The 23,579-nt window shown below is 47.0% G+C and overlaps 1 protein-coding gene across 2 annotated transcripts in view; it reads right to left on the bottom strand.

Annotated features, from left to right (window-relative positions):
* The window catches only part of FHOD3 (formin homology 2 domain containing 3), a 527,184-nt gene that overhangs the window by 74,433 nt on the left and 429,172 nt on the right, over positions 1 to 23,579 (bottom strand). For both annotated transcript variants that reach the window (XM_040264875.1, XM_040264876.1), the window contains 2 exons: positions 21,655 to 21,869; positions 5,228 to 5,518 (listed from right to left, as the gene is read on the bottom strand). In XM_040264875.1, coding sequence (XP_040120809.1) covers positions 5,228 to 5,518; positions 21,655 to 21,869 — 506 coding nt within the window. The remainder of the gene's footprint in view (positions 1 to 5,227; positions 5,519 to 21,654; positions 21,870 to 23,579) is intronic.

The following is a 23,579-nucleotide window of genomic DNA, read 5'->3' as shown; positions in this document are numbered from 1 at the left end:
GACAAAGGAGCCTGGCGGGCTATAGTCCCCCAAGTGACAAAGAGTCGGACACAACTCAGTGACTAAACAAAAACAAATTGATGTTTTACTGCTTTGAAGTGCAGAAACCTTAATTCCATTTAGATCCGTTTACCCTCCCAGTTTTAAAAATACAGCTGTCTTAAGTATTTCCTCTACATATGCTGAACACCATAAAGCAAATGTAATGTTTGCTTCAACCATCGAATATGATTTAAGAAGCACATGGGTAAACACATAGCATCTTTATCTACTCCTATTTTTACCCATTCTGTTTTTTGTTTTCTTGCTGGAGTCCCAAGTCATCTTCTATCATCATTTCCTTTCTGTTCAGAGAACTTACTTCAGCCATTCTTCAAGGGGAGGTCACTTGTGACAAACGCTCTTGGTTGTTCTTTACTGAGGATGTTTTTGTTTCTCCCGCATTGTTAAAGGCCACTTTTACTGTACATGTAATTCACCATTGACAGTTATGGTCTTTCAGCGCTTGACAGATGCTGTCCCCCTTTCTAAAGGCCTCCGTGATCCAGACAAGATATCTGCTATCCTCTGAACTGCTGCTCTTCTATAGGTATCACATCATTTTTTTTTTGTCTTAAAAAAGTATTATTTGGCTTTTAGTTATCATAAATTTGATATCATTTGTCTTGGTATTGATTTCTTTGGATTTATCCTTGTTAGGATTTGCTCAGCTTAAATCTGTAGGCTTATGCCTTTTGCAAAACTTGGGAAAATCTCAGCCATTATTTCCTCAAACATTTTTCCACACTGCATTCTCTCTCCTCTTCTTAGACTTAGATGAAATGAAGGTCAGTTTTACTGACATAGTCCCATAGGTCCCTGAGGCTCCTTTCATTTTTAGTCTATTTTTTCTCTGCTATTCAGATTTGGTAATTTCCACTGATCTGTTTTCAAATACACTGATTATTTCCTTTATTGTTTCTAATCAAATATAAAGTATGTCAAATACTTTATTTCAGCTTGCATTTTCCAGTTGTATAATTTTCCTTTGGTTCTTTTTTGAAAATTTCTTTGCTAAGACTTTTTTAATGTATTTCCTAAGAGTTTGTAACTGTTCTCTAAAGCATTATTATGATGACTGCTTTAAAACTTTTGACAGATCATCTCGGCACCTGTCAAAGGTTTTAAAGCAGTCACCATAATAATGGCATCTCTGGATGGTCTTTTCCATTCAAGATGTCAATGCCCTGCTTCTTGATATGATGAGTGATTTCTGATTATATCCTGAATGTGTTGAGTATTATGGGATAGACTTTGGGTCATATTTAACCTTCTCTTTTAGCAGATACTCACCCTTTCAGGGTATAGCTTATAGGTTTTGGTGTTCAGGTCCCTGCTGGGTCCCACTGTCATCAGGAAGAAGGCTGACTCACTCCCTCAATGTAGATGGGCTGAAGTCCCTTGACCCCAGCAGCATCTTCCCAGTGGACGCGAAGCACTGACTCCCATTGGCTCACTGTCTCCAAGTGAAGTGAAGGCTCGGTTTTCCACCAGTTGCCACCAATGGCTAGTCCCACCTCCAACCACATCATTCTACCTTGTTTATGCTGGATGGGGACGGAGGCTTGGCTCCCCCGGGCTCTCACTGCCACTGAGGACAAGGAGAGTGGTGGTGGGAAGAGAGAGAAGGCTATTAGTCTTTCCGCCAGGTCTTCATTAAGTGTGGTCCTACTGTGGTCCAGGTGAAGGCTCAGATCCCCACAGGACCCCACTGACTCGACCCTGTTGGAAGAATTGAGATCCACTTGCTTCCCCAGGCAGGGGATAGACTAGGAACTCCCCATTAGGCCAACAGTATCCCAGCAGGGGAATGGAGAGCAATCTGCTTCTACTGGGCAGGCGACAGAGGACTTGTTCCCTTCTGAGTCCTGCTGACTCTACCGGGTTGAGGGAGGGGAGGGACCTGGAGAACCATCACCCGTTTCCATATGGGTGTATACAGAAGACGTGCCTCCTTTTCCGTATCACTGAAACCCCTGGATTGGAAGAGAGGTGTGACAGTGTGGCATAGTTCCCATTAGACCTTGTTTGGGATAGAGCACTTATTAAGAGCAGCACAGATTTTCTGCTCTGTTAGGCATCGCCTTTCCCCATCCTTTGGTTAAGGGAATCAGCGTTCCTTGAAGCTTCACTGCTGTGCTGTTCAAGTCAAAAGACTCCTAGGCAGTCTGCCTCCTTCTTTTCACCTTTTAGCGTCCTTCTACGATTGGCTGTTCTATTATACCCAGGGTGTTGATATTTTAGTTGTAAGAGGGAGGAGCTGGGAGTAATGGGGCTTCTCCATCTTAGCCTGATACTTCTTCATTCATCGGTGGTTTCATGAGCCCCTATTATGTTCCGGGTCCCCAGCTAGGAAGTAAGGACTCACAATGAACAAGACAGACAACCCCACCCTCACTGCATTCAAGTAGAGACAAAACATAATTTTGGAAGTAACTACAGCAAAAAGTGTAATCTATGCAACGATAAAGCCTCTCATTCTAATGCCAGGGAGTACAACACCAAAAACAAAGAAAAATAAAACCACACACTTGCAGTAAGTGGAATCACTTTCAAGCTCTACAAATTCATTCTCAGCTAATAGCTACAACCATTAGAAAAAGATGAGGAATCACTTTGATTGCCTTTGTGATTTGTTTGAGAAGATTCTGAAAAGCAAAAACTATGAGGACAGAGCTTCCCTGATTCCTGGTTGCTGATGGTGGCTGTGAGCAGTGGGATATTTTAAGAACCAATAAGCTACAACAAATAAACACAGTCACATCCCTTAACAGCACCAGACTGAAGCAGAAAAGCCACTGCAAAGCTCCAATTCCTGGACACTACCAGCTTTTGGTAGGAAGTCAATGGTTCTTCACTGGGAATAGAGTCTCCATTTTTGGAAAGTTGTCCTTATTTGGAAGGATATTGGGCAATCTGATCCAAGAAAGTTCTTTGCCCTGGCTTATTTTTACTAATCCAACTTGTTGATATGTTTTAGGCTTGCTAAACCTAGTTAAGATGAATAATCCTAGAAGCTACTCATAATGCAATGAACATGATTTAAGGTCAAACTGATCAACACGACTTACCCGACACTCTGTACTGTGACCAAAATTACATTAAATGCGAACAACAGCAAGTAAAATCCGAGAGTATAACTATAATCTGACTTTGAAAGAAAGTCAGTATCAGTATATGTAATCCTTTTGGCACCCACATATTCAACCAGACACAAGATTTTCAGTGCAATGATTCCTAAGACATAAACAAAGTCTTCAAAGCCCTTTCCTTTTCATTGAGACTATATATATATGCTGCTAAGTCACTTCAGTCATGTCCGACTCTGTGCAACCCCATAGACGGCAGCCCACCAGGCTCCCCCGTCCCTAGGATTCTCCAGGCAAGAACACTGGAGTGGGTTGCCATTGCCTTCTCCAATGCATGAAAGTGAAAAGTGAAAGTGAAGTCACTCAGTCGTGTCCAACTCTTAGCGACCCCATGGACTGCAGCCTTCCAGGCTCTTCCATCCATGGGATTTTCCAGGCAAGAGTACTGGAGTAGGGTGCCATTGGCTTCTCCGATATATATATATTTATATATATATAACTAAATATAATTATATAATTGTGAAAACTGAAATATTAGACTAAGCCCCTATCTGACAGGCCTCCTGAATGAACTATGGCTTCATTCATTCATTCAATCTTTGTTCACTTGTCCAGACTTCAGGGAGACTGTATTCTTAATCTGTGAACTAACACACCATGCATGGGTCCTGCCACTGATTGGCAGACCCTTGTGGAGCCTTCATGCTGCCTTCTGGGCCTAAGACGTAGGGTCCTTGAATCTGTGTCACTGTGTAACTTAATGAAGGCTGCCCCATAAGACATGTCTCCACAGGTAAGGAGTGTCTGTCAAGAGAGGTAGCTTCCTGACACTGCACACAAGTCATGAGTCGGAATACCAACTCCATGGTGTCACACACGAATCATAATTCAAGTGATGGGGGTGGGAGGGGACATATGTATATCTATGGCTGATTCACACTGTTGTATGGCAGAAACCATCACAACATTGTAAAAGAATTCTCCTCCAATTAAAAATTTAAAAAATCATTCAAATGATTATTTGAATCACTTACAATTTCTAGAACCCTCTGTGGCACCCTCCCCAAGTCCCTAATGAGAACTAACATTCCATTTGGTCCCTAAACATAAAGTCACCATCAAACAGGTAAAACTGAATGACCATCAGGCATAATACCAAAAAGGTACGATTCTATAAGAAAAAGCACGTACTTAATATGGAAGAAAACCATGGTCCTGAGTATACTGTAGAAAATTACCTAAATTATGTACATTCCAGCAGAGCCCATCAAACTGACCTCAGCATGCTATGAACTGGCCCTTTTTAAAAGTACTCATACAATTCACTCTACCAAAGTTGCTCTGGTCTGGAATTTAGTCACAATGGCTCAACATACTTCAGTTCAGTCGCTCAGTCGTGTCCGACTCTGCAACCCCATGAATCGCAGCACATCAGGCCTCCCTGTCCATCACCAACTCCTGGAGTTCACTCAGACTCACGTCCATCGAGTCAGTGATGCCATCCAGCCATCTCATCCTCTGTCGTCCCCTTCTCCTCCTGCCCCCAATCTCTCCCAGCATCAGAGTCTTTTCCAATGAGTCAACTCTCCTCATGAGGTGGCCAAAGTACTGGAGTTTCAGCTTTAGCATCAGTCCTTCCAAAGAAATCCCAGGGTTGATCTCTTTCAGAATGGACTGGTTGGATCTCCTTGCAGTCCAAGGGACTCTCAAGAGTCTTCTCCAACACCACAGTTGAAAAGCATCAACATACTTCACTGAAAAATTAACTCTTTCAAGGGACCAGATAACAACACAACTTGTCTCTAAATGTCAACCAGAAAACAGCCACACTTACTGTTGACCGTTTAATAGTTAGAAGGAAGCTGAGGAATTTCTCTGCTAGGGCTCATTCCTCAGGAGAAGTCCCTGATGGCCCTTTCCCAGCTGTAAAGTGATGGTGCCGCTGCATGGCAGAGAGAGGGAGCCCAGCTGGGGGGCAGGAAGCTGCTGGCTGGCTGAGTGCAGACATGCACCCTCCTCCAGACACGGGGCACCGTCTGGGGGGCGAGCTGGGCCAGCAGGTCAACTGAGCCAGGTGCCCTGGATGGGGGGTTCCTTACCAGTGCCCTTGTCCCGGGAGAGCTTGTCCTCCTTGTCCTCCCTCTCCAACGTGCTGCTGGAGGATGAGACGCTGGAGGCCGAGCAGTTGTCACGCTCGTTCACCGCCTCATTCTGCCGCTCCTTCTCGCTCAGGGAGGCTCGCTCCTCGTGCTCGGGCTCCAGGGCCCGCTCCGCCTCACTCTCGGCTCCCGCGCCGGCAGGGGCTAGCTCCTGGCTGGCCTCATCGGCCACCTGCCCCACCTCTGCCTCCACGTCTGCCTCCTGTTCAGGCCCAGGCTCCCCGGCGCTGGCTGGGGGAGACAATAGCGGAGATTACAGTGAGGACAGGAATTTCGAGGCAATGTTGAGTGAAAGGGAGACCAGACGTGAGGCAGGAAGAATTTGAAAGTGGCCCTGAGACTCCCGTCACTTGGTTATTCAATCAAACACTGTGGGAAAGGGGATGGTGGCTGGCATTCATGTCTCAAGTCGCTCGACCTTACAATACAGAGATCTCTCAGGTGGGTCTGATCCAACCTGGTGAGCCTTTTAGACACAGCGTGTTTTCTCATTAGCACCAGAAAAGGATGTCAGAGAGATCAGAAGCACACGAAGTATTTGTCCTGACCATGCTGGCTTTAAAGATGGAAGGGCCCATTGACAAGTAATGTGTTGGCCTCTAGAAGCTGAGGATGATTCCTGGCCAATAGCCAACAAGGAACAGGGACTTCAGTCCTGCAAGCACGAGGAACTGAATTCTGCCAACAACCTGAAAGACCCTGGAGGTGGACTCTTCCCAGGACTCCCAATAAGAGCCCCACCAGCTACAGCCTTAACTATGGCCTTGAGATACTCCTGGCCAAGAACCCAGTTAGCCAGGCTGGGTTTCTGTCTCATGGGAACCATGAAGTAATAAACGGGTGCTGTTTTGAACAGCTATGTTTGTGGTAACTTGTTACGCAGCAACAGCAGACAGATACATGAACCTTTTGCTTCTTCAGGGAAAGAGGAAATAAGTTCACGGTGAATCAAGCTGATTAGCAAAGAGCAGTCTGATGTTAAGTTATCAGTTGATATAAAATATATCCAGTTGACATAAATAAATATTCACTGGGTAATTCTACTTTTTTTTTTTTTTTTTGGCTGAGCTGTGTGGCATGTGGGGTCTTAGTTCCCTGATTAGGGATAGAACCCATGCCCCTGAAGTGGGAGCATCTAGTCTTAACTACTGGACCGCCAGGGGGGTCCCAGTCAGAGCTTTTATCAGTGACTAAACCAGTGAGGTCTGTCACCCTTTGCTTGAGTTATGTCTGCTCATAATGTGATGTTTGCTTCCCTGGTGGCTCAAACAGGAAAGACTCTGACTGCAATGCAGGAAATGCAGGTTTGATTCCTGGTTCAGGAAGATCCCCTGGATAAGGGAATGGCTACCCACTATAGTGGAATTCTCACCTGGAGAATTCCATGGACAGAGGAGACTGGCGGGCTACAGTCCATGGGCTCACAGAGTCGGACACAATTGAGCAACTAACACTTTTACTTTTTCACTTTCAATGTGATGTTAGTCCATACACTTGGAAGCTATCTATAAGAATCGCCCACAGGCAAATAACTCTGTAAACCTGTCAAGGCTGGAGATTTGTGGCTCAGGTTCCATGGATGTCATCCCCTAGAAGCCAGGAAATGACACAGGCTGCCATATGCATATTTTTACTGAGTAACCCTCTCAGCTGTGAGCTGTGAATGGACAGCAAAATGATTGGGGATATATATACATATATATATATGAAGCCTTCCATGAAGGCCAGGTGAGGAGCAGTCACTCCTGAGGGCTGGGCAGAGCCACATGGCTGGAATCCTGGCAGAACCACCAATAGCCCGTGTTCTGAGTCTACACACATACTGCTCGAAGCAATTCAGAGATTCAGGCAGGGTCTGTGCATGGGAGAAGTGGGAGGGGCCTGCCCAGACACCTAAGAACAGGCAGATGACGGGGGCTGGGGGTTCTCTCTTTGTGGGGACAACCTGCCAGCTCAGGCGAGCAGGGATGGCTGGAACAGGGCACCCAGCGCAGCCCCCCAGCAAATCAGGCAGTGGCATTAATTCCTGTGCAAGAGAAAAGCTCAGGCCTCGCTGGGCAGGGGGCCCAGCTGCCCTTCAGCATCCCAGCAAGAAGCCATTCTGCCAGGCCTCACTGGGTCCAGAACCCCCACCCCTCATCTGCTCTCAGGCTGTCTTCCCTGGAGAATGAGTCTGGGAACTGGAGAGGGAGACAGTAGAGAGATGAGATGCCAGCCTCTCCTTATGTGCTGGGTAACTTCCAGCCACCCCAGAGAAGTGATCTTCTTCCCAAAACTGCCCCAGGGCCTTTTAGGTGGGAACTGGATGTACAGCACGAAGGGACTTCTGTCCACCACCCCCTCCCTGGGCTTGATGACACATTTGCAAGCCTTCTGCTGGGGGCTCCAGCCTAGGACAGGCACCGGCTTCCTGGGAGAATGGAGGAGATGAGGGTGAAGTGGCATAGGTCCTCTGCAGTCTGTTGGGTGTCCCTCTGGGGTGTCCCCAGGAGGGCTGGTTTTGGAAGCCCCGTCTGGTCCTGTGAGAGCAGCTTCCAGACTGAGACGCACTGGCCAGCAACAGAGGGAGAAACTAAAGGGCATACAGCTGTGAGCCTGTGTGCCCGGGAATGGGTATGTCGAGTGTTTTTCCTTAAAAGCAAAAACTGAGCTGGGTACAGGGAGAGAGTAAACAGACCTTTGAGAAAACTTCCCTCCGGTGTTGAAGGACTCTGTACAGTAACTGCCTTTTCATCTGATAATAGAGTAGTTAGCAAAGAGATACACAACTCTCCTCATTTTACCAGCACAGCAAAAGCATAGTTTTAGCAACAGCAGTGTCATCGTTGGGTTGACAGAGAGCATATGTTCTTACACACATTTACTTCAGAATAGCCACATCAAAATGAAAATGTGTTTCCAACAGCCTAGCATGTGGCGTGCATTTAAGTTTGAATTGGTGAGCATATGGCGAAAACTGGCGAGGGTGTCTCCGTGGGGCTTTATCACTGACGGGGAGACGGCAGTTGGTTGCCATCAGCCTGTGTCTACTCCCCATCCCCAGCAGACTGGCAGACAAAGCAGGAAGGATCCATCATTTGACGGCTGTCTGGCTCCAGCCTACACACACTCCACTGTCACATGTCCTTCCATTTTAAGCAGGGACTCTGGCTCCTGATCAGCCAGGGACTTTAGGGACAAGTGAGGCAAGGGACCTGCAAGCTCTAGAAAGCCACACACTCTGGGGAATAAACAGTGTACTTTCCTCCCGCTCTATTCAGGCCTTACTTCCTGGAGCAGATATTTAAATGTGTGATCTGACCACTGGGGTGCTGTCTCTCTTTCATCACTGCTGGGGTGACCGTCGTCTCCAAAACTACGTCCTGACCAGAATGCAGGCTCAGTGTCCATAAGGCCTCACTGCAGATCTGCAGTGTGTGATGCTATTCTATTGACAAACCAATTAAAGAACACTCACACACAGTCCATCAAGCCAAACCACCAAAGACGGAGCAGGGAGGGGACAGGGGGCATACGCCTGGGCTGCTCCCTCCTGACACCTTCTGCACAGAATACAACAGGTGACAGGTGTGTCCAGGACACAACGCATACTCCTGCTTCAGAGGGCTCACCACTGGGCTGGCGACAGGCCATAAAATCGCATCAGTGGGGTCACAGTGGTATGGGGCCAGGCAGCCAAGTGAGGGACCTGAGAAACGAGTAAGAAGCCCCTGGACAAGATGCACAGCTGAGTCCTCCTCGAGCTGCATTAATCAAGCCCAGGAACAGCGAGGCACGAGTAACCTGGAGGACAAGACTCTGCTTTCCTTTCACGTCCAAGGGCCCCCAGTGTGGTCTTGGGACCACTACCTGCTCAGAAAGTTCTCATGGACACTTAGGAAACACCCCAAAACTAGACACTGAACTCCAGAACATTTCTGCTCCCCTTCGCTTTCTCTTTGTCCGCACCTTTATTACCAATGGAGGAGGCAATGGCACCCCACTCCAGGACTCTTGCCTGGAGAATCCCATGGATGGAGGAGCCTGGTGGGCTGCAGTCCATGGGGTCACTAGGAGTCGGACACAACTGAGCGACTTCACTTTCACTTTTCACTTTCACGCATTGGAGAAGGACATGGCAACCCACTCCAGTGTTCTTGCCTGGAGAATCCCAGGGATGCGGGAGCCTGGTGGGCTGCCGTCTATGGGGTCGCACAGAGTCGGACACGACTGAAGCGACTTAGCAGCAGCAGCAGCAGATCCTTGATAGGGCTTCCCTGGTGGCTCAGACGATGAAGAATCCGCCTGCAATGCAGGAGACCTGGGTTCGATCCCTGGGTCGAGAAGATCCCCTGGAGAAGGGAATGGCAACCCACTCCAGTGTTCTTGCCTGGAGAATCCCAGGGACAGGGGAGCCTGGTGGGCTGCCGCCTATGGGGTCACATAGAGTCGGACACGACTGAAGTGACTTAGCAGCAGCAGCTATCACCAACAGTCCCCTCCACAAACACACAGCTGTTCCTTTGGAGTCACCACCCCAAGCCACGCCTGCTGCTCTCCCAGCACACTGGGGGAAAGTACCATCCACACTGGCTGAGTCCCCGGGAAACAGGAGGAACCACGCAGGCCTGCAGGGAAAGTTCTCAGGGAGCTAAGGCATTTGCCAATACTGAGGGATGAAAATTCCTCACATTTCATGGACACCCAGAAATGGTGTCAGTGGTGAGAAGCACACAGACACACAACCCAGATCCAGCACCACAGATCTTGTTCTTATTGTCACAGAGGTTACAGAGATGCTAAGAGATCCGACACAACACCCGTGACTTCCGTACAGCAAAGGTGGGCAAACCCGACCATCAGAGGACACAGGGAAAACCCCAGCCCCTCAGTTCCCACCAGCCACGATAGACAAATATTTATAAGCATGATGGATATTCTAAGAGGAAAGGCATGGTGCCCTTGGAGGGTCTGGCAAGGGTTTCTGGCAAAGCCTGGGAAGGGTCCTAAGACCCTGTACTAAAATGGTACTAACCACAGTCTTCAAGGGTGAAAAGGAACTAAAGAGGGAAAACTCAGCATGAGAGTTCTGGGCAGAGGGAGAAGCACGTGCAGAGACCAGGAGCATGGGGCAAGCAGGAGGAATGAAAGATGTCTGGGGTCAGGGGCTGGGGCAACAAGCCTCGAGGGTGAGTTAGGGACCTGGGACTTCACACTGCGGGGGCTGATGGGTGCTTAGGAAGAGAAGAGCCATGTCCCACTTGACCCAAGAGAACTCCTGAGTATACCCACGTCACAGACAAACCACAGTTCCCGCAGGGATAGCTGAGATGGGCCGGTAGCTTTGGGGGGAGACTCCTAGTCAGTGTGGGGTGAACATTCAGGAAGCAAACCCTGCAGACAAAGAGGCTGAGGAGAAAGAGGTAAATGCCAGCCGGTGGGGCTCAAGAGGAGAAGAAAATGCATAAAGGGCATCACTGGAAGAACACATGGGCAAGGCATCCCCTGGGTGGGGGAGGGCAGTGTGTTCGTATCCAAGGGGCACGGAGTGTTGCAGGCCAGTGGCCAGAGCACAAACTGTCTACTAAACCCCAACCTCTCTGTGGGGAAGGGTCTCTCACTTCTCTCAGAAAGCGAGGGTGGAGGGAAACTGCAAAGGCTTAGGTCCAGGTGCCAGACAACCCTTCTCCCCGCAGTGGGTGCAAGCTTGGAAATGAAATGAGGACATGGCAAGAACTGCTTGGCAACACAGAAGGCGTCCAGAGCTGGGATCTGTCTTCCTGGACCACATCCTGAGACAGCAGACTGATGGGGTCTTGGCATTGCGAGGACACGCTTAGCAAAGGCCAGAAAAATGCATTTGGCCAGAACCTGCAGTGACCTGATTCAGAGAACTTTAAATTTTAAGGTTGGAAGTGGGGGAGTAGAAGGGAGGAGAAAGGAAAAAAAACTCTCTAAGGAGATATGGGGGATTTCCCTGGCAGTCCAGTGGTTAAGAATCCACTTTCCAATGCAAAAGATGCATGTTTGATCCCTGGTTAGGGAACTAAGACCCCACATGCTGCGGAGCACCTAAGCCCACACGCCACAGCAAAGATCCTGTGTGCTACAACAAAGACCCAACCCAGCCAAACAGTTAAACATTAAAATGAGATATGGTAGGGGATAATGTGGGCTTCCCTGCTGGCTCAGGCAGTAAAGAATTCACCTGCAATGAGGGAGACCTGGGTTCGATCCCTGGGTCAGGAAGATCCCCTGGAGGAGGGAATGGTAACCCACTCCAGTATTCTTGCCTGGAGAATTCCATGGACAGAGCAGCCTGGTGGGCTACAGTCCATGGAGTTGCAAAGAATCGGACACACACACACACACACACACGGGATAATTTACAGAATGTGGAAGATACAATAGGAAGGAAGAGATCTACAGTATATTCAAAAGAAGTAACAAGGAACTGGGTTGCTGCCAGCCTGTGGGGAGGGACTCATAAACTGAGCACAACCACTAAAAGGGAGTCTTTATCCAAAGGAAACAGATGTTACAGCAGAGAGGTTGGGAGCTGGGATGAGAACCATCAACCTGAGAACCACAGGGGAAGAGGAAAAACATAACTGTGTTTTTTGAGATAAGAGAAAAGGGTGCCCTGTCTAACAACTGGGATGTCCTTGATACAGATCACAAAACTGGGCAAGAGAAGAGGAGCGAGCAGGTCTTGAAGATTTCAGGCAGTTCATCCCTATTTCAAGTCAGCTAGGGCAGACATCAACTCAGACTAGCTAGTTCTTAGCCCCGCACTAACTTCTCATCTGATCTTACCTGACCTCAGGCTCTGCTTGGCCTTAAGTGAATTAAAAACAAAAGCTACCATCTACAGAGTGCCTCTGACACATGGGTGCTGTCCCAGGAAACAGGGGCACGTCACCCTATTTACTTCTCTTACCAACGATGTGAAGATTAATGTCCCCATGTGAGAAACGAGGAATGGTGTTCAGAGAGGTTAAGTAACTCATCCAGGGCCACACAGCATGCTGGATACTCTTGGCCTGCTCCAAGACCCATTCTCTTTCTTGCTTTGTGCCCTGGGAGGCCAGCCTCTGTAGGGAGGCGCTCCTGCATTTGCTTTCCCTCTCACTTCCAGGTGGATCAGCCCTGGGAGGCACCTGCAAACGCAGGAGGAAGGAGAGGCTGTTGTGTTTATGTTCCTGCTCTTTATGAGGGGCCAGTTGGGCAGAAGACGTCAGGCCAGGATTTCTGTCCTCAGGGCTCCCTTCCCAAGGCTACGGCTCTTACCCAGCCCGAGCTGTTCCCTTAAGCTTTTCCAGGCCTGGAGGCAGAAATGGTGTTGGCAGTTCCCCCCTGCTGCTCGTCTCTAGGCACTTCCGTGCACTCTGAAGGTCCCACTCTGCACCTTTGCACATGGTCCCTTCACAGCCTGCCCGTGGGCCCTTTGAGCATGCGTCACCTACTTCCAACAGACCCTTATGACGAGCGGAGCTGGGATTTGACCTTGGATTGGCCTGATTGAAAAGCCTGGGCTGTTAATCATGATGTTACACTGTGTGGTGGGTGACTTAAGCCACAAAGACAAGTACATAACCATTCCCGAAAAAAAAAAAAAAAGTGGGCACGAAAGTTCCAGCTCTGCTCTCATCAATGTCCCTGACAGCTGAGTCCAGAGTGTCCAACTGGAATCCCCTGTCATGCAATTTCTCTTTGAAGAGATAAACGGCTGGTAGAAAGATCTGAATTTAATAAGTCTTTGGGTGGCTTCAATTGATTTCAGTCTGTGATGGTGTCTCGATGACTTTGCCAGGACTTGGCTTTCTGGCAGGTCTTATGAAACTGAGGGTTGGGCCAGCCAGTCCTATGATAGCTGCTCCAAATGGTGTGGATTCCAGGGACCTCCTCAGTTCAGAGCTAATAACTAACACCATGGACTTTAAACTTGTGGTTTAATCATATAAACGTGAAAAAGGGCCCAAGAGAAAATGCTCACAACTTTGAAAATTCTTTAGATTTTGCCGTTGGTGTTGGGCCAATTCTTTCTAAGCTGTTCACTCAGATTCGCTCTGGAGCCAGATTTCTCAGACTCAGTACTCTGGATATCTGGGGTCAGATACATCTTTGTTGTGGGCAGGGGGGCTGCAGCCTATTGTCCTATGCATTGTCGGATATTCAGCAGCATTCCTGGCTTCTTCCCTCTGGAGACCAATAGCAGCTCCTTCCCAGTTCTGACAACCAAAAACATCTCCTGCTGCTGCTGCTGCTAAGTCGCTTCAGTCGTGTCCAACTCTGTGCGACTCCAGAGACAGCAGCCCACCAGGCTTCCCCGTCCCTGGGATTCTCCAGGCAAGAACACTGGAGTGGGTTGCCATTCCAGACACTACCAAATGTCCCCTGAGAGCAAAAACCACTCCTGGCTGAGAATCATTGCTCTATAGGAACAGGTTCATTAGGATGGGTCCAAATTCAGTCCACTTCGGCTTATTCCAAAAAAGACACATATTACCTGCAAAATACCGATTTACCAGTCTAATGAATTTGTATGCCTTTAAAATACAGCCCAGCTTTGTCCTCAAAATGAGAGCCAGAGTTTTCAAACAGGCTTGGGCCTAAACCACCCCTTAAGATGAAATCCATATATGTTCAAAATTACTTTCAAAAGCGCTTTTGGAAGATACCACCTTGAAGATCCCACACCCGCCCTCAGAGTTCCAACAATCCAGTTTTCACTGAGCTTCAGTGGAACGCTGTGAGAAGTCCTGGGCTTACAGTCACGGGCCACGTTCTCTCCAACTACAGGTCCTTGGACTCTTAAATCACACTGGATGCAGCAAGTTGTTTAAACCACAAAGACACAGGAGATTCAAGAATGGCTCAAGAGAAAAAGAGAGAGAGAGAACAAGACACCTTTCCACCCTGAGGGTGGTTTGGTCCTGATGGAGCGTAACATGTAGCGGTGTTAATGGTCATAAGAGACTCATTGTGGGGATGGGATACCCAAGAGTCTTGAGTGCCATGCAAGGTCTTAAGTTCATGTTGTAGATGATGGAGAGCCACTAACAGGTTTTAAAATCATGGTATAGACATGATTTTTTTTTGGGGGAGGGGTTGGGCTATAAGAAGAACCTGGGGAGGTGAGATATAGTAGAAGCTACAGAAATGGTCCAGATCAGAGATGGTTAAGATTGGACTGAAGCACTGACAATGGGGAGACAAGGGAGAGGGCTGATTTGAGGGAAAAGAGCACATCGACATTCGGTGACTGACGAGATGTAGGGGTAAGCATCAAGGGAGAAGTCAAAGTTACCTATCTGCTTCCAACTTAAATAAGGAGGCCAAGAGAAATGGTCTTAACCAGACAAGGACTAAGCGGTATGAGCAGATTTGCTAGTTTCACGGGGGAGAGATGAGGGACACCTCCCATCAAAATGCCCCTGGCTGGTACTTGGCAAGTCCGAAGTGTCTAAGGAGTATTCAGATGGTGATGTCTAAGGAGGTTGGATACATGAGTCCTGAGCTCAGGAAGGCCACAGCTGGAGAGGCAGACACGGTGGATTTCAGCACTCGGCAGGTTGCTAAAAATCACAGATGGGCCTATGAAGGTGCAGGAGGTGTGGCGTGAACACAGGGGGTTGCTGGAGAAGGAATCCTGGAAAAATCTGACACCTAGGGGGCAGCTAGAGAAAGAGTCGGTAAGAAGATTGAGACAAAATGAGGACAAATGTGAGACAAGATGATGAAATCACAATGACAGAAGACGATGACGACATGAAAGCCCAATAACACGTTCGAGTCTAGAGAGTTCTAGAAGAAAGAGACAGAGTTGCTGAACCTAGAAAGTCAACAAAAAGCTCCTGGAACTTCCCAGTGTATCTGGTGAAGGTGGCTTCTTTAGAAGATCTCACAGCTTTGGAAAGTTCTAAAGATTTGTGGAACTCAGGAAAGGTCTTGAAAAAGCATCCTTTTAGGGACTGGAAAACCAGTGTTTGATTATCCTGCCTCACTGTCGGTGTTGTATCATTTTGTACAAAGGCCTTGTGGGAGTGGGTGGGGGAAGACAGGGGTATGGGGGAGGAGGGGCGCTGTGGGGGGAAAGAGGGGAGATGGAGATGGCAGAGGAGAGAGCGAAGTCCTGAGCACAGAGAAGGAGGCAAGAAGAAACCTGAGAGTTACTCTTCTTTGCTGTACCACAGCCTCCGCCCGGGGAGGCCTTCTGACTGTAGCTGGAAACACTTACCCAAGGCTCTCCCCTGGGATGAAAGGCACTCCTGTCTCTCCGGATGCCCTGGAGCACCTCCAGACGCACACAGCCCCTGCTCCAGACTGGGCTTTACAGCTCCTGATACTTCTTCTTGTCAAACAGGAACAAACAAGCCAACGGCTGTTTCAAACTTGGATTTTTTGTTTACATTACACAGTTTTTAGAATGAAACTTTGATGATAAAGGTCGGTTAAAAATCACCATAACCCCAATCTTGGAAACAATTCTCCATGGGTCTCTCATTTCTGGAGTCTTACAAGCAAAGCCACCATAGCCTTGATTCTGGACCATCCTTCTAAGGAGGTATGCATAGAAAACAGCCTTGTAAGACAGAGACAGTCTCCCACTGGAACCAACCACTACTTGGTTTATCGCCCACTGTGAGCGAGATCACGTCTCCCTCTGGGACAAAGGGAAGATGCGCTTACTGCCCAATAAAGATTTGAGATCCTTAAACTCAGGGTTCCACTCAGTGTGTATGCAGGTGTCACATGGGCTTATTCACATCACCTTGTGGAAACTGCGACTTGCAGAAATGGCACAAATGCTGCTATCTTGGCTACTGCTATCGCTGTGAGTAATAAAGTCCTTTGTTTCTGACCCAGGAGTTTCGTGTCTTCTGCCAACATCCATGAGATCATGGCGGGCTAACTTACTAGCTTTTAAGTAGGGTGAAGTCTCAGACCTTTGGCAGATATTGATGCCTATTTGTCATCCATGAGATTATCATGGCACTCATGTAATATCCTGCTTTAACAACAGTCCCAATGCCACTCTGGGCCTTATCTTTACTTAAGTAAACTTCAGTAGGATTTATACTTTGCTTCAAATAAACTCAGGACTATTTAATGTTTTATAAAATGGTACAAGAAGACACACTGCAGGCAACTGTCATTCTCTGTAAGAGGAAAAATGGGAAAGTATTATCTGTTCCTTTTTTTTAGAAACTGAGAAATGGCAAGCACAAAACTCCCATGATTCACAAAGGCTGTCAAATGTTCCCCAGCAGGCACAGCAGGCAGGGCCCTGGCCTTGCCCTTGGGTTGAGTCCCTGAGAGATTCTGTCTCACTGAACAAATGGCATTAAGTAGCAGCAGTCAGGTGAGGTGGGGCAGCCCTGAGTCACAGAACCACCAGGAATCTAGTTTCCTGCCAGCTCACGAAATCCTGGACTGGAGGTGTCCAGAAGCTTTATGCAAGGGAACCAGCATGCATTAGGCTGATGATGGATGATATTCCATCGCTCCTCTGCCAGCTGGAAACAGGATGCCAGATGTTTCTGATCTCTACCCTGTGGACAGGGTAACCTAGGAGAGCACCTTTTTGCCTGAAGGGCACTGAAAATATGTTACACAATGAAGGTAACAAAGATGCTCAGTCAGTGACTGGTAACGATGACAGTAGCCATGATGAATGAAAATGAGGAAAAATGATGATTCACTGAAACAAACTGAACATTTCATGCCATTATTGTATGTCTATATTTTATTTCCAGGTGTGAAGATCAGAAGACTAGAAGAATTATCATATTTACCAGTAAACGCTTACTGTAACATTTACTGTAAACACTTAGGGGCTTCCCGGGTTGCTCAACTGGTAGAGAATCCACCCGCAATGTAGGAGACCCTGGTTCTATTCCTGGGTCAAGAAGTTCCCCTGGAGAAAGGATAGGCTACACACTCCAGTATTCTTGGGCTTCCCTGGTGGCTCAGCTGGTAAAGAATCCGCCTGCAAGGTGGGAGACCTAGGTTCTATTCTTGGCTTAGAGAAAATATCAGTTTACCATGCCCATAATTTCTGTAAGTGCCTCCAGCTGAGTGCTGGTGAATAGGCCGTGACCACATAAGCCACATTTTATAATTCCAGTGCCAAAGAGTAAGACATTTGGAAATATGTAGGAATCAATTACAGGCAGAAAAAAAATCATACTGTTGAACATATTTTTCCTTGACATAGAATTAATAGAGTATGGTAAATTTCTAAATGCATCTCTAACATGCTAGCTCTGTGTGTAAAATAAAGAGTACCGAGCTCAAAATAAGAAAATTAATCTAGCCATTACGTGTGCTTTCATGGCTATATTAATGAGTGAAATCACCTTATCAACTCTTGACAGCATCTTCCTTCTCCTGGGAAATGGTCATTTCTCTCATTTAGCCTCAGGGGGGACTCTGGTATTTGAGCCAGGGAGCCTGGGAAGAACACAGTTCTAGCCTCCAAGGAAGGCAGTTCAACCCTGAGACATCCTGCAGGGACCACCGTCAACACCTGGTTTCGAGATCAGCTATTTTCTCCACTTTGTTTCCATGAAACAGGTTACCAAGATCTGATACCCACTGGCATAATAGTTTACCTTGCTGCTTTGACTTCACTGTGGGCCCACAGATTATCTTTTTTTTTCCCCCTCTGGCCATATTAAGTGGCTTGCAGGATCTTAGTTCTCCAACCAGGGATTGAGCCCCAGGCCCTTGGAATTAGAAGTGCAGTCCTAAACACTGGACTGCCAGGGAGTTCCTAGATTATCACTGTTTTCAATCCTCAGAATAATTTCCTTAAAGCCACATCGAAGAACTCCATTCCGAAAGAACATTGCACCTTTTCTCTACCTAGTGAGGAAAACTTGTTTGTTTCCAGAGTCATCTGTGAATGCTTTAAAATAACAGGAAACACATTTATTGGATAGATATTCTGATGGATACCATGAGGGCTCGGTGAAAATAAGGAAAGCATCATTCAAGCAATGGGACTTCCCTGGTGGTCCAGGGGATAAGACTCTGCCTACCAATGCAGGGAAAACAGGTTCAAACCCTGGCCCGGGAAGATCCCATATGCCGTGGAACAACTGAGCCCGTGTACCACAACTCCGGAGCCTGTGCTTTGGAGCCCAGGAACTACAAGTACTGAAGCTCTGGTTCCCTGTGAAGCACTGCAGTGAGAAGCCCCCTCTCCGCAACCAAAGAAAGCCATGAAAGCCATCTCTGTAGCAATGAAGACCCAGTGCAGCCAATAAATAAATAAAATTTAAAAAATAATCATTAAAGCAACGGATGAAGAGAACAGTCCTTCCATGGCTACCTAAACTGGGGGCTAATTGTCTCCATTAATTAGAGCACAGCGCAAACGAAAGCACATGAATGTGTTTGGGCCTGGCAGCTCGACACAAAGGAAAAATGTTCAGATCACCACCACCAGTTTTAGGCACCAATGGGACAAACACCTGCTATGAACCACAAGAGGGCCAGATGGAAAAATAATTCAAGCACACACTGACCTGATGGTGGGAGGAGTGGTGTGATTTACACAAAAGTTACAGCAGATTTAGCTGGGAAGGTTTTTGGCTGAAAGATCTCACTAGATGCCACATAATGCTACAGGTATTTTACCATTAACTCTTCCCTCTTTGTAAATATATTTTGTAAGGGAAAAGGGAGAGAAAGCTTTAATGTTTTCATATATTTTGTTATTAAAAGAATTCAAGTAAGAACTCACAAAGTAACTTTTAACCCTAAGGAATACATAATTCAGGAATAAATATTTGCTGTTCCTTTTTCTTTGTAAATATAATTCTGAAATGTAGGTCACGATTTTGATAGATACTGGGGAGAGGGTCGTGAGGGGATAGCATGGGATTCTTGGGAGCACCACCACAGATACCATGGCACAGTGAACGGCTGGGCTGGGAGTGAAACAGTGATTTTTTTACTCCCAGCATGGCATCAGCCAGATCTGAAGTACATCCCCATCTATCCAAGCCTCCATGAAGTATGGACAAGAGCATCTCCCTTCTTTACCGAGATGCACCACAAGGTATTAAAGAGCAGCATTTGGAAGGAAGCAGCTAAGTGCTACAGAAATGTGAAATGAATTATTAGCATATGACCCCACAAAGATAAAGAACGAAAAAGCGAGTCAACCCCTGGCATGTTTGGACCATGTGCCAAGCATTTGGTGCAGGACAAACATCTGGATGTGTGATTATATATTTTATTCTTCCCCCAGCTGTTGAAATATTCTAAATATTAGGGATCAGCAAAAAATTACTGTGAGCATTTGAAAAGGGGGACCCGGTGAAAAGATGAGACCATTAACCGGGAACTAGTGGAATGCTTCCAAGAATGATAACAAACCAGGCGAAGAAAAACCCTTATGTCACACCTGCTTTGTGTTCTGGTCCAAAGGCTCCAGAAAGATGCTTCATCAGTTCTCTTGAGCGCATCCTCTTATGGCCTTTCTTCTTCTACACTTAGACTTTCCAATTGAATAACTCGGTTATGTACTAGGACAAGGATGTTAGAACACTTTGCTGGTTCCAACTGATTTGATGGATGATAATAACTTAATATATGATGGAAGTGTTTCTAGCTTCTATAAGAGCCACTGCTCCTCCCCTCTCCCTAAGGAAAAAGGAAACACCAATGCTATTTTGTTAATTTGTAACTGTGTCTAAATTCAAGTCCAGTATTCCTTTTTCTGATGTAGATAACCACTTAAGGTGTGACTTCAGTCAAACATTTTCTTACTCTCTATTTACCCCTTCTCTGAAGAGGAAAATGACATTTGCTATTTATCTTTCTGAAAGCATACTGAAATAACCTTCCACAAATGCATATTATGTACACACAAAATATTTCCTGTGTTCTGATTAAAGTTTAAAATACTCTCTTTTTAAATGGATAGGATGGCTTCAAGTTTGACTGACACTGGACAAAATACTTGAGTAGCTGACTTGGTATTGCCACAAACATCAAATAGATTAAAAAATCTCGAGGACAAACAGTATTTATAGATACTGACAATTCCTTCTTAGCGTGAGGCCATTCCGTACGTCACAGTTTGGACAAAACCCTTCTGTAAAAGGCTGGAGATAACAACTCTTAGAGTTAAAAGTACCCAGATTTAGTCCTGAACCACAGCTTGCAGGGGGAATATTTTTTATATGGCCTCTGGAAATACCACCATTTAGATAGAACAGTGATATCAGGCCGAGTTTGGAAAGCACACTGCTGTTACAGAGAAATCTGTTTTCCTGATCCCGGAGTCTTAACATTTTAAGACCGGCATTACTCATCTAGGACTGAGCCGTCTGCCCACGACAATCTTCCATGGCTCCAGGACCAGGAGTAACAGGGGAGCTGGGACGGAACCAGCCTGCTCCAGGAGACTGAGCCCTGAAGCTCGGAGAGCCAGCAAAGAACTGGACAGACAAGATGGGTAAGGTACAGCCAGTTCTGCTGAGGTCATGGAGTCCTGCCTTGTTTAAATTAGACTTTACGCCATATTTAGTCAGCCTTCCTAGAGTTAAAAGTTTAGTGTCTCCGCTGTCTTCAGTTGGCTGAGCCTACAGCAGGCTGCAAGCCATAACACTCGATTAAACCAAACAGTGCTGGCTGCAGGGTTAGTCAACACGCAGCATTAGGCGCCTGTACCCGAGAACCGTCCTCTCTGACGTGAAAGAAAACGGACCCACAATTTGCAGAGCCATCAGGAAAACTGCTGATGCTCCAAGGCTGCAGTGTACGACAGCACTGCTTTTTTCCAAATAAAGCTAAGGCGACAGGCAATTTCTCCGGGGAGAGCCTGTCTGTCTGCATTCTAACACCCACCCCCATACCACAGGCCAGTCATCTTCACTATCTTCTTTTTCTTTCTTCTTCAATATTTTACTTCTGTTTGTATGAGGTCCGTGTTTCTTTGTTTGCTCTGATTAATTTTATCCTCTATCAGTGTAACTTAAACCAGATCGACAATTCCTACGGGAGGAGCACTTAAAAGGGGTCACCCTATTGGCAGGGCCAATAAATAAAGAACATGCAAATGACAGAGGAATAAATTAATCCTAACTTATTATCCTGTGAATTAGGATTAAATGTCAAAGTGAGCCTTATTTTCAGCATTCTCCCTTTCCAGTGACCATACACTGACAAGCTTTATAAATAATTTTGCTGTAGTAAGTGGCTCTGCAAACCTCTTGCTATTAGTGACAGCTCAGGTCACAGCCACCCCCGAAGCTTCCCATTAGCTGCCTCTCAGTATGAGTTTGCACATTGGGATGGTTCCTGCTGCCTAGAAGCCTGTCTGATGTTAATTACCCCCATCAGTTCCCCTCTACTCTCCCTTCACTCACCTTGGGGATGCTGAGGCGTTCCTGGGGAGGAGGATGATACCGTGGGAACCTCCTGCGAGTCTAGAGATGAAGGGCTACGACCCAGGGGGGCGGGGGAGGCGGGGGCTGCCGGTGAGGTCAGGTCCAAGGAGAGGTCAGCTCTGCCCCGGCTCGCACTCCGGCTTCTCAGCTCCTTCTCATGCGCCTCTGCTGCCAACTGCTCCAAGTATTTGTATCTGAAAGTTAAATTCCAAAGGGTTTCCGTAAAAAGAAAGAGGAGCCCGTGGCTGGTGCTTGTTTATGGATGAAACACCTGCAGAGTGAGCTGGTTTCCTGATGCAAAGAGCACAGCGCAGGGCTGGCTGGAGGGCCCGTCTGCCAAAAACACCCAGCAAAGCCAAGATGCTAATGATTAAAAATCCTGCATCATTCATAACCAAACAAATTGGGGGAAGTGGTAACATCACAGTCTCCAGATACCAGATCACTGCTGCAGAATCCTAGTTTGCTCTTTTAGGAAACATTTGTGCAAACAAGCCAAACAGCAATAATGACCATCAAAAAGCCCCAACAGTGACAGCTGAAAACCACACACCCTCAGAGCTGTCAGCTGTGAAATGGGAGGGTGCCTTGGTGCAGCAGACAGGAACAATGCCCTCAAATACCAAAAGGCTGTTGGATGAAGCCCTCCCTGGATTTCTGAACCTGCTTCAACGCTAACAGCAATGTGACTGGAATTCACTTTGTTCTCTCGGTGTCGACCATGGAAAGTTTTTTATATTCTAAAATATTTCTGAGTAGGACTCAGACATCCAATAGCTTGGCCCTGACGTCACATATAGTTTATTCATCAAAGTCAGTTTAAAAGAACAAAGATACATCTGTTTTGCATTTCAGGCAGGCAGAACCCACTAACTGTTTATTAAGACCAGCTACCAATCATATTCCTCATAGAATGCTTTATAGATCAGACCAAAATAACTCTGAAATATGTGCCTCTTCCAGATGTCTGCTAATTTTACCCGTCATTATTTGTTCAGGAATAAATTCATGAACTCAGCTGTAGCAGGTTTTTGACAATTATGTGTGCCTGCATGCTAAGTCACTTCAGTGGTGTCCAACTCTTTTGCAATCCTATGGACTCTAGCCCACCAGACTCCTCCGTCCATGGGATTCTCCAGGCAAGAATACTGGAGTGAGTTGCCATGCCCAACTTCAGGGAATCTTCCCAACCCAGGGATCAAACCCACATCTCTGATGTCTCCTCCACTGGCAGGCAGGTTCTTTACCAATAGCACCACCTGGGAAACCCCTTTTGACTATTATACCACCACAAAACTTTGCAAACGCTTAGTCCAGACCCTCACTCACATCCACCCAAACTCACTGCCTCAGTTACTTCCCAAGGGCAAGCCCCCAGCCCTAGACCCTGTAGCCCCGACCCAGACACTGCACACACGGCGCTCTTACTTCAGCTGGATAAGAAAGGCAGAGCACACAAATTGAACCTTTTAAAAGAATGCGTTTAGAAGGAACACATTTCTTCATCCATCCTTCAGGGGGCGTGGCTCCCAGGTCTGCAGTCATCACAGTTCTCCTGCCAGGCCCCAGGACAGGCTCACACGCACATCTCCCCCAGGGGGGCCTGTCTTGACCACCACAGCTGGAAGTGATCTTGCCCTTGCCTCTGAACTCATGTCGGATACGTAGACCATTCAACTCAGATGGCATTTTACATTTACTGCCTGGCATATTTAGTCATCTTTTCACATATGTAAGTCTGTTTCCAACAAGCAGATGATAGGACTTTTTGAGAACAGGAAGATCACCATCCTCAGTTCTTTCCCTGGGCACCATGCATTCACGGGCTGATGGGAAGCAGGCAAAGAACCCGCCAGGAGCAGCCCATCTGCACTCGTCTCCCTGTGGCCCTGGGCGCCAGAGGG

The sequence above is a fragment of the Oryx dammah genome, unplaced genomic scaffold (genome assembly GCF_014754425.2).
Source record: "Oryx dammah isolate SB20612 unplaced genomic scaffold, SCBI_Odam_1.1 HiC_scaffold_22, whole genome shotgun sequence".
NCBI classification, from domain to species: domain Eukaryota; kingdom Metazoa; phylum Chordata; class Mammalia; order Artiodactyla; family Bovidae; genus Oryx; species Oryx dammah.
This window is presented reverse-complemented; position numbering and strand designations above follow the sequence as displayed.